This window comes from Ciconia boyciana, chromosome 2, assembly GCF_034638445.1.
Source record: "Ciconia boyciana chromosome 2, ASM3463844v1, whole genome shotgun sequence".
NCBI lineage: Eukaryota > Metazoa > Chordata > Aves > Ciconiiformes > Ciconiidae > Ciconia > Ciconia boyciana.
Genome location: NC_132935.1, coordinates 141,054,173 through 141,066,747, shown reverse-complemented (window position 1 = coordinate 141,066,747; position 12,575 = coordinate 141,054,173). Strand labels below are relative to the sequence as shown.

Below are 12,575 nucleotides of genomic sequence, written 5' to 3'. Positions count from 1 at the left end.
AAACCAGTGTTCAGATCTGATACTGCTACTTTCCATGCTGATTCTCAGTCCTTGGCCTGGCAGGAAAAAAGGGCTTTATTTAGTAACTCAGTTGCTGTCTTGTTTCTAGATTATGATTTTAATCCACCTTTGCAGATGAGGTATATCATCTGTATCTGTTCTGGGGCCACATATAAGTGTGCGTAGCAATGCAAGCATGAGCAGATGGTCTCCTGATTGCCTGGCCAGAGGAAAGTAGGGCAGCTCTCAGAGGGACTGGGAGTGCTTAGACTCTATAAATGCTGTTCTTGATGAGCAGGAGTGAGAGCAAAAGATTATGAGTAAATTGTACGTGCACTTTTGGCCTTTGTCTTTATTTATTTATTCCTCAGGAGGGCAGGCATAGGTGATCAGAGGTCCAGTCCCTATTCTTCAGTTCCTATGGATAAAGGACTATGAGTTTGGCACCTTTTTGTGGTTCTAGCTAGACGACAGTACCGCAGCTTTGTCTCTCTGCTCTCAGTCCCTCGAAGCCAATTCCCTCGAGCATGGAAAAGGATCTGCCTTTTCATCTCAGCTGCAGCTAATTGTATTGCCCGCTGTTGTCTGTGTTAGACTGACCTATAGTAGCACGCCACAGGCTGTAGTGCTTTTTCACATGTGTTTGCTCAGCTAGAAAATCTACCCAGGAGTTTCCTGAGTGCCTGCTGCAATATAACCTGGTATTTTGGAGTCTAGAAATGCCTGTGAACTCCTCAGATCACTTCTTCCCACTGACAAAGTATTGTTTTGAGATCCATCTGGTGTCAAGTGTAGGCATATGGCACCAGTATGGCAGCGCTGCCTACGGGGGTGGTTTCCTGCAGAAGAGGTCTCGCTCAATGCAGTAGTCGTTGCTTATTGAAAGTCATTATTGTTTAGCACCCAGGTCTTTGTGAACTTGTTCAACGGGTGACTGGGCAGAGTGCCATCCGAATCTACGGACATGAGCACAGACATCTGAGTCTCTGGGGCCTTACACACATCAGATGTGGCTACTGAGGTCAGGCTTCTCAGTAAGGAGAATCTAAATGTCTGTCCCGAGCATGTGTATCTGTGGTTGAAGGGATACGCCATCATTAATCCAAATCTGGGCCGGATTAAGTTTCTAAAATAAAAACCAGCTCTGCCAGCCACTTGAAGAGGGCTCGGGGCCTGCTTGAATCGCGTGCATCAGCGGGGAGGGCGGGAGGAGGCAGCGGCGGCTGAGCCAGGCCACCACCCCCTCGCCCCTGTCGCGCTTCTCTCCCTCGGGCTGGGACGGCCCCGCCGCTGCCACGACAGGGGGCCGGGGGTGCTGCCTTCGGCCCGTCGACTGCAGGCCTCTCCAAGGGAAGGGCTGGGCAACACTTGTGTTTCTGAGGCCATGACAAGAGCACAGACATTTCGTGCTTTGTTTCTTAATTACGTTTTCAGCGCGGTTCTTGTAACAGCGGGGAGCAGCAGCTTTAGCGTTCGGGGAGCGGGATCGCCCGTTTGCCAGACAGAAATCTCAGGTTTACCAGCCTGGGCCTGGCTCTCCCTTTTGCCTGGGCAGTGCTCTCACCTGGAGCTAATTCAGGCTCGCTCCTCAGGCCCTTTGAGAGCCGCTCACCTCTGGGACAGGCAGAGCAGGCACAGGGGACGAGGCAGCAGCACCAGTGCCCACCAGAAAGCCATCACCAAGATACAGGAGTAGAAAATCTGGGTGGAAGATCACAAAGCCAGAAGTACCAGAAGTACTTTAGGAGGGTTGCTGAGAAAGCTAAGGAGAGACAGAGAAAGCCAAATCCAGTAGACTGTATTTGCATAGAGGGAGAAAACACCGGAGCATTAAGCTAAAGTGAATAATGAAATGATTCACTGCATGGAGCAATTCAGAGAAATGAAGGTGACCAAACACTGGGGTTTGCCTGCCTCTTGCGGGTCCCAACAACTTGCAGACACAGATGCTCTGTGGCACCCATAAAATGATAACGCTGGGAATCTCCTATTCTAAATGCCGCCTTTATACTGTGGACACTAAACTCTCTGTGGAACTGCCTTCTGACATGATCCCTCTTGCATTTCTTTATGCACTGTTGCCATATACTATGAAACTAGCTGCTTCTATCCTCTGCAACCGGTAACTAAGCACCTACAGCATATCAAATATGCCTAACTGAAAAATTGGGAAGCTTTACCGTCGTTATTGGAAAGTGCCGTGAGATTTCCCTAGAAAGGTGTGGTAGAAGCGCAAAGAGGGATACGCTGTTATTTTAAAACCTGACCATGCGCTGGTTCCTCCCCCTTTGAAGTCAGTGGCAAAACTCTGATTTAGAGGAGCAAGACTGCTTGAATCGGCAAACAAGAGGCAGCCTGGAGGCAGAAGAGGCTTACAGGGAATGGTTTCTGCTGCTCTCCTTGAGCACAGAGCTGTTCAGACAGACCGGAGACCTGTCTGCTGCTCTCTCCCATTAAGGCTAAGAAATGAATGCTTTTAAAGTTGTTAAATGAATGGGCTGGATCTTACAGCCCTTACTCAGATATCTGAGTACTGCCATTAACTTTAAGAAAATAATCACTATATTAAGCACTATGGAGTGGAGTCCTTAAATTGTTAAATTCTAGTATTTGACAGAAGTTTTTCCTCGGTAGAAAAATAATAGTGACATAATTCAAAGGATGTGAACATTTCATCAGTTGAAGAATGCAAGTTACTTTGGAGTGATACGTAAAACTAGAAGCAGCGCAGAGGGCTTAAGTCCGTGTCATGTCTGTAGGTTATTTTTGAACTTTATGAAAAACACACTTTCACAGTTTATATCCTGACCATTCAGCTGTATTCTGGGATTCTGAATTCAAAAACATGCAAACCATGAAAACACAACATTTAAAAATACTCTGTCCACTTGGCTTCTTTGCCCTGCTTCAGAGTCTCCCAAGTTTGTTTCGGACAAACTGAGAACTTTGTTGTGGAATGACTGTTTGAATTGGGGTTTCTTAAAATACATGTGGAGCCTTGTAGCTGCTGCGGGGTGTACACAGTGGTGGAGCTGTACTATTTTAAAATCATCTGGCTATTTCACTTCATGTAAGAATATCTGTCAGCTTAGTTATAAAGAATGAGAGGGGTTGATTAAAACAACTCATGAAGCCATTAAACAAAGAGATAAAATGTAGAACATGTGCTGTAGGGTCGTTTTAATTATAATGTATGGGGGATCTGTGGAAACCGGATGGCAGCTGCATTGTAGCTGAGTTTTAAGCCCCTCTTAGCAGTACCAAAGTCCTGTTACTCAGAGGTGGGTTTTCTTATCTGTAAAGCTAATAGGTCCTTTGGAAATGGTGTTTGGAAGCTACCTTTTGTTGCTACGACTGACCATACTGTAATTACGATGCTCAAGCACTTAGATAGACGTGGACTAAAATAGGCAATTATGTATACTAATCATCTAGTCATTAGATGCTATACTATGTAACATCAGAGAAACGTATGCAAAAGCTTTAGTCAAGAAGGGAAGGGATCAAAGATGTCAAGTGAACAGCCACGAGAATCCAGAGAGAATGGGGAAGAAAAAAGGTAGTGGTAGCTTACTTCATTGTCTTGGTGATCTTATTAGGTCAAAAAAACAGTATTGCATATACTGCTGTATGTTATGTCTATTAAGTTAATTTAGCATATAATCTGGCTTTAAACAATAGATATCAGGCAGCCACATGAATTCAGTAAAAACCATTTCAACGTCACATTCTGCTTTATTCTTATTAACCTAGTTATGGACATCAAGAGTTAGCATAATTAATTCTAGTCCTATCAGAAGGGGGTTTAAATCCCTGGTGTAAGAGTTCAAACCAGTCTCTAGACACTAGAAATCAGGATGAGGAGCAGTAAGGAAAGAAGACAACACATCTGCCCACGTCAAAAGTTTTTACAACTCCATCCACTCCTGCCAGAGACAGGGTGGTCAGCTAGGTAGACATTGGGTCTAGTTCAGCTTGGCAGCTCCTATGTTCCAAATTCAATAAAGTTTACTTAAATGTCTGCAATGCTTTTTATGCAACTGAAATATGATAATTTACTTAACCCTTTGTCATTGAGTAAAATGGGTTCACATACAGGAACATCACCACTTCAAAATATCCAATCATTAAGCTATAACAAAGATTTGTTACCAAAATCATTTGAAACAGCCAGAAAATGAATTTTTAAGAATGTGACCACTAACAGTGAATTTCACTTTCTGACTGTAATTGCCGCAGCAGTTCAAGTCTTGCTCTGTGGCTTGTAAGCATCACTAAAACTGTCCATGAAAAAATGACATTTGCTTCTGTTTGCAAACTGTCTTTATTAGTATGTGAATTCTCAGGAAATTATATGAATGCTGTAACTTTTGCTTTCAAATTTCCATGAAACAAAGACATAACATCCAGGACTAATTATACAAAAATGGGAAATAATTCCTTAGAAAGAGGATGGAGGACTTGAAGGAGTTACAGGTTCTTGCTCTTGGCTGTAGCTTGTTGGCACATGAAGGTTCTGGGGTCTGTTTCCTTGAGGACTTCAGATGTTGTATGTTATTTTAAAGAGACTGGAAGGTGGTAGTTGGGATAGATACCCATCTCCATACTGGCTTGTGGGGCGCTCTACCCGATAGCCAGGGTAACCGTTAGACCAGTCTGGCTCTTCAGCATCCCCAGCTAAAAAAAATATGCAAAGGCAACTCAGCTGTCATTAAAATGAGGAAAAACTCATTTCTGCTCAAACAGTGTAAGGGAAAGTGTGATTCCCTCTGCTATTAGAAGAGGACCTCTCTGTGGCAGAGAAATCAGTCATTGATCCAACAATGAGACGTGGCTTGTCAGCTGATGCTCTCAAGGCAACACACCTTGAGGTGAACTTTGGAGGGTCTCTCACAAACTCACCTCAAATTGTTTGAGAGTTAAAAGCTAGAGGAGCAACAGGGGATGAGCTCTCCCTGATGGGAAATCATGAGCCAGGATGCCAACCTCTGTTGGGTTGGCATCTGGTTACTTGAAGTTCTCACTTTTGGAAATGAAATTAAGCACTTTCCCATCACTGTCATGGAGACGTTATCTCACGTTTTTAGCATCATGCTAAGACTCATCCTATGGTGCATACTTTCCCTAGGGCCAATGGAACTACACATTTTAGGGTCAAAATTAGCTCTTTGCATGTGTCCTATTGGCTTTAGCAGAATTACTGGTGTGCAAGGAATATGAATAGAGCTCATACAGTGATTTCTAAAATACAAAATGCTAATTACAATATGCTTCCTTAAGGAGAGAATTGAAGATGATTGACCATGTAACCCCTCTCTTCTTCACTACCTGTTTCACTCCAGTCCTCCGTGATGTCCGTCTGTTTTGCCCGCTTTCATCCAAACCTGGTCGTTGGTGGAACATACTCTGGCCAAATTGTCTTGTGGGATAATCGCAGTCACAGGCGCACTCCGGTTCAGAGAACTCCCTTATCTGCTGCTGCTCACACGGTAAGGATCAAAATCACCTCCTCCTTTCCTTAGAGGAAATGGTCAGCAGGGAAGTGGAGCTGTCTAGTTGTGTCTACAATGCTGGTTGCCACACAGATGAAAATGTAAGTGTGGCCCTTGAAGGGAAAGAAATAGATAAGAGAGATGTACAGCCATGTCCTGTAAGTGCTTAACCATCACATTTCATATGGTCAGGTCAGGAGATTATCCTCCTTTCCAAGGAAGAGGGCAGGATCAATTACAACAGTTGAATGAGGCACCTTTGTGCCAGCACAGTGGCACTGTGACTCTTGCTCTCCATTGCCTATAAAGAGAGCCAGGTCATTATAGGCACTGTGCGTCTGTCAGTCCAGCATGGCAGGCAATTTGAATCATTTATTGTTGTCTTGTTGTACATGAGTTTCTCTTTTGAACCAGATTAGGCACCTACAGTGGTCTCAGTGGAGTCCCGTAAGTAGACACTGGTGCCCTTGAAGGGAGTGTGGCAGTTTGCTTCTTTTTTCCAATCGAGCGATACATAAACGCCTGCATGGTCTCCTACTCCAGACAGGGCCATAGGGCAGAGCTTGCACAATGAGGGGGAGTTTGTTTTAATAGAATGATGTGGAAGAGCATTTTGCTGACACACACAGATACCTGCAGAGATAGTGATGGTGGTACAGGGCTCTGGTGATGTCTGGGAGATACACAGGCAGAGCACTAGCACAAAATGCCTGAGAAGCAAGAGAGTTTCTTTGTGATACAAAGATGATGTCTGTGGTAGAAGACTCTCTTACATTGCAAAGCAGTCATATTGTGCTGGAGGAAGAGACAAGCCTGGATTCCCTGCTGAAGTGTCCTCACTCTGCTATGGCACTGACCTCCAGTCCATCCTGCACTAAGATGTTGTGCATTCTTGAGCTCTCCTCTTCCAGAGTTTGGGCTCAGGCAGCCTCTTCGTAAGAGCTGGAAGGTGTACTCTGTGGATGGTAAACATATCTCATCTTGGGAGTGGGCTTGGGACCATTCCTGAGTGGGAAGTGGAAAAGAAAATACAGGCTGAAAGGAGGAGAAGAACGTAATAGTATGATATAAGAATGCAGAAAAATGTGGATTTCCTGAAACATAAGAAACTGAACTACACAAAGCACTCTGAGAGATAAGATAATAATCTTGTTCTAGCAGAGTGAAGGATCAGACAAAGTGATAGGTCTTTTGCACCTCCAGCTTTTACAATTCTGCGATTCTTATCTTTGGAATTTGCAGATCAAGGTTCAGCTTTTAGTTGACTCTGACAACATAATCCCTGGAGTTAAAAGACAACTCTGGAAGCCATGCCACATGAATTAATGCAAAAGATTCAGCATGGGGCCAGTATTATGATGGCAAGTCTCTTATATTAAAAAATGACAGGTGTGCACAGGCACGCTTAGTGGACCAGGCAGTACAAATATTGTTCCCTAAATTTCCACTATCATGAATGTTGATGTTAATAATCTAATGATCTGTGCCATGGGTTGCAACTTCAACATTGCTTTTCATTTCCCTAATGTTTTTGCTCATTTTGTCACCAGTAATGTTCAATCTGCATGAAACGAAACAGTCTCTCCTGGAAGTGCAATTTAGAGATGTAGCAGACCAGAAAACTAGTGGCAAGAAGCTGACTATCACTGAAAATTGAACAACTGGGACTCAAAATCTAGTGGAAAAGAAAAGATTAATGGGAAGTAATTTGTTTACACTCAGAAAACGTTTAAGACAAAATTGTACCTCCTGGAATTATATATTAAACTAGTTTTATTATTGCAATAGAACAATATGTGTTGTTTTGCTTTTGACAAATATAAATAAATTACTTTCAGTTGTGGATGGGCACTTTATGTGCTGTCATGGATTGGTATAAATAAGTGTTTACACAGTCTAACATGAGGAAGCATGATGTTTTTAAGGAGTGATCAGATTTTACAATAAAAGAGTGATTACTTTATGTTCATATATAGGAATCACATAAACTGTAAATGAAGTCTTGCTTGCAAAAGGCTGGCTTGAATCCTAACTGCCAAGAAAAAAAAAAAGGATTAAATTAAGACAGCTGTACTGTAGCAATGTTACTTTATGTACTGCTAGATATGTGAGTTGAATAGTCATTTTCTAATTTGAACTTACCCCATATGTGAAAAAAGGATTTTTCTCTTTTCTTTCTCTCGCTTTGTTTATTTGAAAAGATAGAGTGTGTTGTTATCACTGACTTAAACCTTCCTGAAGTTTAGTATCACTGATTGCCGCCTGGATTCACCAGGAAAGAGAATTCTACCCGCAGCTTACTCACTAATTTCCTTTCACACCCACCACACATCTGCACTTGGGAGAACAGGAAATTTTAATTAAGACAAAACCCTTTTGCATGATGATTTCATTTCCAAAATAAATAAAAGCAAGCTGGCAGTGACCCTTTGAAAGGAAGGAGCCTGTTTAGACTTTCTGTTATGTACAGTTGGTTGTCTTTTTCATCCATTTTCCTTACGTCTTTTCATTTCTGCCATGAATTTTATTGTGCATGAAATTGATGGCTGGTAGCCCTGATTAAAGCCAGACCTGGCACACTGAGGTGCTGCTGGAAAGACATGGCTCGCTCTCTCCCTCCCCCCTAAATATTCTAGATACTCCACTGCTTGCTTTAGGTTCCTCCCACCCACTCTGTCCCTGTCTGTTTGGACTACTGGAGGTCAAACACCCATGAAAAAATAGGTCTATTCTTATTTCACACATCAGTATGTGCTAAACATGTTTAGCACTGGGGTCATTAACTTACCACTAAGCAGCAAGAAGATCCATTGTATGAGGGTAATAGCATGAGACACATGTGAGGGACAGATTGGGGTCCATTTGATGATCTGGGGAAAACCAGGTGTCTGACAATCTTGAGAGAAAGAGAAAAATCAGCATCAGAATGGACCTTGTGACTTACTGGTGTGTACAGGTGGCCCCCGATCACAAGGTACCATTTCAGCAGCAGTTGCTGAGCCCATCTTCGGTGCATGCACGCACACATTCAGATGCTGCCCTTTTTGCACTGAGGGAGGGGGCATTTACTGGGCCTGCTCAGGTATCAAACCTGAGAGCTAGCCGGTGCTCTGAAGATTTCTGCCTTTCCCTACTGACTGGGTAGGTGACCTGCAGCTGGATCTTAAAGTAGTCTAAAATAAGTGGTAGTTCTGCCATTCCTTTCAGCAGGAACAAACGCTAGGTTTCTAATCCTACATGGAGTTGGCTTCGAAGCTCTATAGGGATCTCTTGTAAGTTGGTCCTAATTTTCTTTAAATAAGGGAAGTATTAGTGAAAAGTATTTTTTCCTTCTGGAGATGCAGGTCTTCTATTAATTGGCAAAAGAGGCAGAGAAATACAATTTTTCTTTGCTTGACTTGCATATATGTCTTACTCTTAATTCAGCAGTATCACTTGTACTGGCCAAAGGAAATTAAATCTAGTCCAGTCTAACTGATTTTTCACTCTGGAGACTGCTGAACTTGAACTATTCCTCATATGTCACCATCAGATACCAGATGACACTTTAGGCTCAAAATGTTACCATGTTCCTTGGAAAAGGAATAGGCCAAGTTTCATTATTGCATACTAAGTGGAATTCAGCCTCCATGGAATGACTATGCTATGGTGAACCAGGTGTAACACCCTAAATTTAGTCGCTCTACATTTATAATAACAGATTTTAAAAGGTATATTGGCCAATGCTGGAGAATGCTGATGGACTTGTTCATGTTTTTCAACTGGGGTACATTTGCAAATATTTAGCATGAAAGCCAAATTCTGGAAAAGTTCAAGTTTTATGCAGCTGTTTTCTTGAATAAAGTTTTCATTTTGATTCCATTTGGACAATTTGCCTCTTTCTGCCGGTTATTTTCAGTGTCAAAAGCCATCAGTAGAATGATACATGTCCCTGTGGGTGAAATCTCATCCACATAATTCATTATTTTCACAGCATTACTCAGCTGGGTTGTTTTATTATGAGGAAAATGAAACTTTGAAAACATTTCCACCTCCATAACATACCTCTTAGAATTTAAATTTAAAAAAAAACCAAAACAATTCCTATCTGGCAAAAGCTGAGTCCTGTATTTTCCAGGCATTATGTGGCTACTTAATCATTCTTTAAAATAACATATGAGACATTAGAAATTTGTTCGTGAAGATGTGAGAATGGCTCTCTGATTTCCAGTGTTAATGTGTTTTCAGCATCCTGTGTATTGTGTGAATGTAGTTGGAACACAGAACGCACACAATCTGATTACCGTCTCTACGGATGGCAAAATGTGCTCTTGGAGCCTGGACATGCTCTCAACTCCACAGGTGCGTTGGTTTTCACCTATACAGGGGAAAAAAGCACCTTCGGTAGAGCAGGATACCTGCTTAATGGAACATAGCTCCTAAAAGCCAAAACCTCACGTCCTATACAAACTAAAACCAATGGATGCACTTGAAAGAGTACAGCTTGCTTCCAGCAGTCTCTGCTAAGAGCCAAAACCCATTTCCTTTACCACAAATCATGTAATTATTGTAATACGTTAATACATAGGTCAGTTTCAAGTGAAAATGAAATAATCCATTTTAAAGCACGGTAATTACAGAAGTCGCCTGTGGTATAAATTGTACTTACTCTACAGCATTGTTTAACAAATATGGACTAGATTGCACTGCTGCTGAACACACCCTAGGCACTATGGGTTTCCAAGGCACACAGTCAGAAAGCTTACTTTGCTGCCTGCCTTCTGTAGCCAAAGGAACAAACAATGCAAATCAAAAGTTTTAGAACTAATTTCCCCCCTCTGGAATGTTTGCTACTATTGTCTTTCCCCCCTCCCTCCTCTCCTTTGTATCAGAAATGAAAGGAAACCCAGGAAAATCGTCCAAACCTCTAGTGATTATAATAATGGAAACTAAACAAAGACTCTGATGCTAAAAAAGGTCTATGGAAAGCATCTTTTAAGTGTTATCTTCTGGAGTAGTACATTTTCTATTCCAACGCATCACTCATTTTTTATACATAATTTCTTAGGAAAAAAAAAATTAATATCATTTTTACTAAGCATCATGGGATCTGATCTTGTTTCAAAATGCTGTGTAGAAACTCCTCTTAATGATTCCATTAATTATCCATTAATCATGCATTAATGTGCAATTACTATCAAATTATTTGCTTTTCAGTGTTGACACAAGAGGTGGGATTCCTCTATCCTAACCTTAGCCATCTAAAAGTTATGTCCATGTCAAGTCTAAGCTAGTAATTTGAGTTCCCTGTATGGTTAATGTAGAGAGAGACTGGGCACTTCTGGAGGATGACTCATCCCATCCTAATGTGAAATACCATTTCAGATAGCCACCCTGGGGTACAGAACTGTCAAATCTTAGGATGGAAGGGGCTTCTGGAAGTCATCCCATCTACAACCCTACTCAAAGTGAGGCCAACTTCAAAGTTAGATTATGTTGCTCATGCACATCTAAGGCAACAGTACGGGTCTGGTAGTTGTGTCCTGGGACCATGAGAAACCAATACTCTTCTGGAATAGAAGTGGAGGCATCTAAAATGTCCCAGACACCTATGTTTAGGCACCTGCATCCCTTTCACAGTTTCTCACTTAATCATCAAGAAGATAAATCCCACTCTTACGTATTCACTTATTGGAATATTAAATTTTGAAGCAGAGATTTGTGAACATCTCAGTTCCAGTACTTCATCACTCAGATGGAACTTCTCTGCTCCAAAACTGGCTTTCAGCAAGGATGGGAACACACCCCGCATTACACTGAAGTTTGGCGCATGGCTCATGGTGATCTAGAAAAGAAAGGCACAAGACTTGCCGTCAAGCTACATGCCATAGCTTTAAATTGGGAGGAGTAGAGTGCTGCTGATGTGTGTCAGTCTGAAACTTTCCGAAGACACAGATCCAGAGTGCTTGTGTACAGCTATGGTGTAGGCACTGGGAGGAGAGAGTCCACCACAGTATCTAGCCGTGGCTCCACAGAGATACTAAATGATGATCTCACCCCAGAAGATTTTCACAGAAATATACGGTCCACAGGTGCTCTGCCAATGCATTTCCCAGGTCTTGTTTTGCCTTTTTAGTAGAACCAAATGTATTTCAAAGAAAAGTATAACCCAAGCAAAAGTATTTCTCTATGGATTTGCAGCTCTCTCCTGTAACAGGGATGCTCACTTTCTTTAGCTACAGCAAAAAGCCCTTCTGAGAAAAATGCTACAGGCTTTGGCCCTAGAAGAACAGCAGCTTAGACATTTTAAACATAGAAAACATACCCACTTAAATAGCTGAAAATGAAAATTGCTAAATCATTCAGCCCCTTTGTGGATTCTTGGGTTACACCATTTAGGCTGAACAGCCAAAAAGTTGTGCAAAATCTGCTCAAAGCGTACGCATCTTGCAATGGCCACAAACTGTTCATGCTGGTTGTACTTGCAATAGCAAAAATGGGCATGCTGATTTATTTTGAAATATAGCTACCAAATGAAAAAAGAAAATATGCTTGCTGGTTTGTAGCTTGATGGTGGAGTCTAGAGGGGGTGTTTATGGTTACCTCAGAAAATTCCTCAAAAGCAATGCTTAGAATGGTGGTAGTGACAGGACCCCAACTTTTTAATTTTGTTCTGCAAAGGGACAAATGGCACAGTCTGATAAATGCCTCAGGTGCACACGATATTACACATGTTTCCTGACAAACAATTGATTTCAACAATGTTTGTAAATAGAAGGGTATTGCATGTTTTATTAGAGCCTGGGGCTGGCAAGTGTAACCATTAAGGTATTATCTTTAGTTTCTGCACCATTAGATTTTAAATTCTCACCTGTCATCTCTGCCTGATTTAAGATGATGTAGCAAAGACCAGTGTGTTCCAGTCACTCTCAAACATGTGATAGACAGTGGCGGGGATGGCAGGAGCAGTGCATCCTAGTTTGTGACATTGCATCTCCTCTCAACATCCTATGTAGAAACCAAAGTCCTGTGGCTGCGTCAAATGATTTATTCCTCCCCTCCTGCTACCCTGTGTAACACTTAGAAATGAATTAGAAAAAAATA

The 12,575-nt window shown here is 42.0% G+C and overlaps 1 protein-coding gene across 1 annotated transcript in view; it reads left to right on the top strand.

Annotated features, from left to right (window-relative positions):
- Positions 1-12,575, top strand: part of DYNC1I1 (dynein cytoplasmic 1 intermediate chain 1) — a 196,675-nt gene that overhangs the window by 138,311 nt on the left and 45,789 nt on the right. The window contains exons 11-12 of the mRNA XM_072851493.1: positions 5,343-5,489; positions 9,720-9,833. Coding sequence (XP_072707594.1) covers positions 5,343-5,489; positions 9,720-9,833 — 261 coding nt within the window. The remainder of the gene's footprint in view (positions 1-5,342; positions 5,490-9,719; positions 9,834-12,575) is intronic.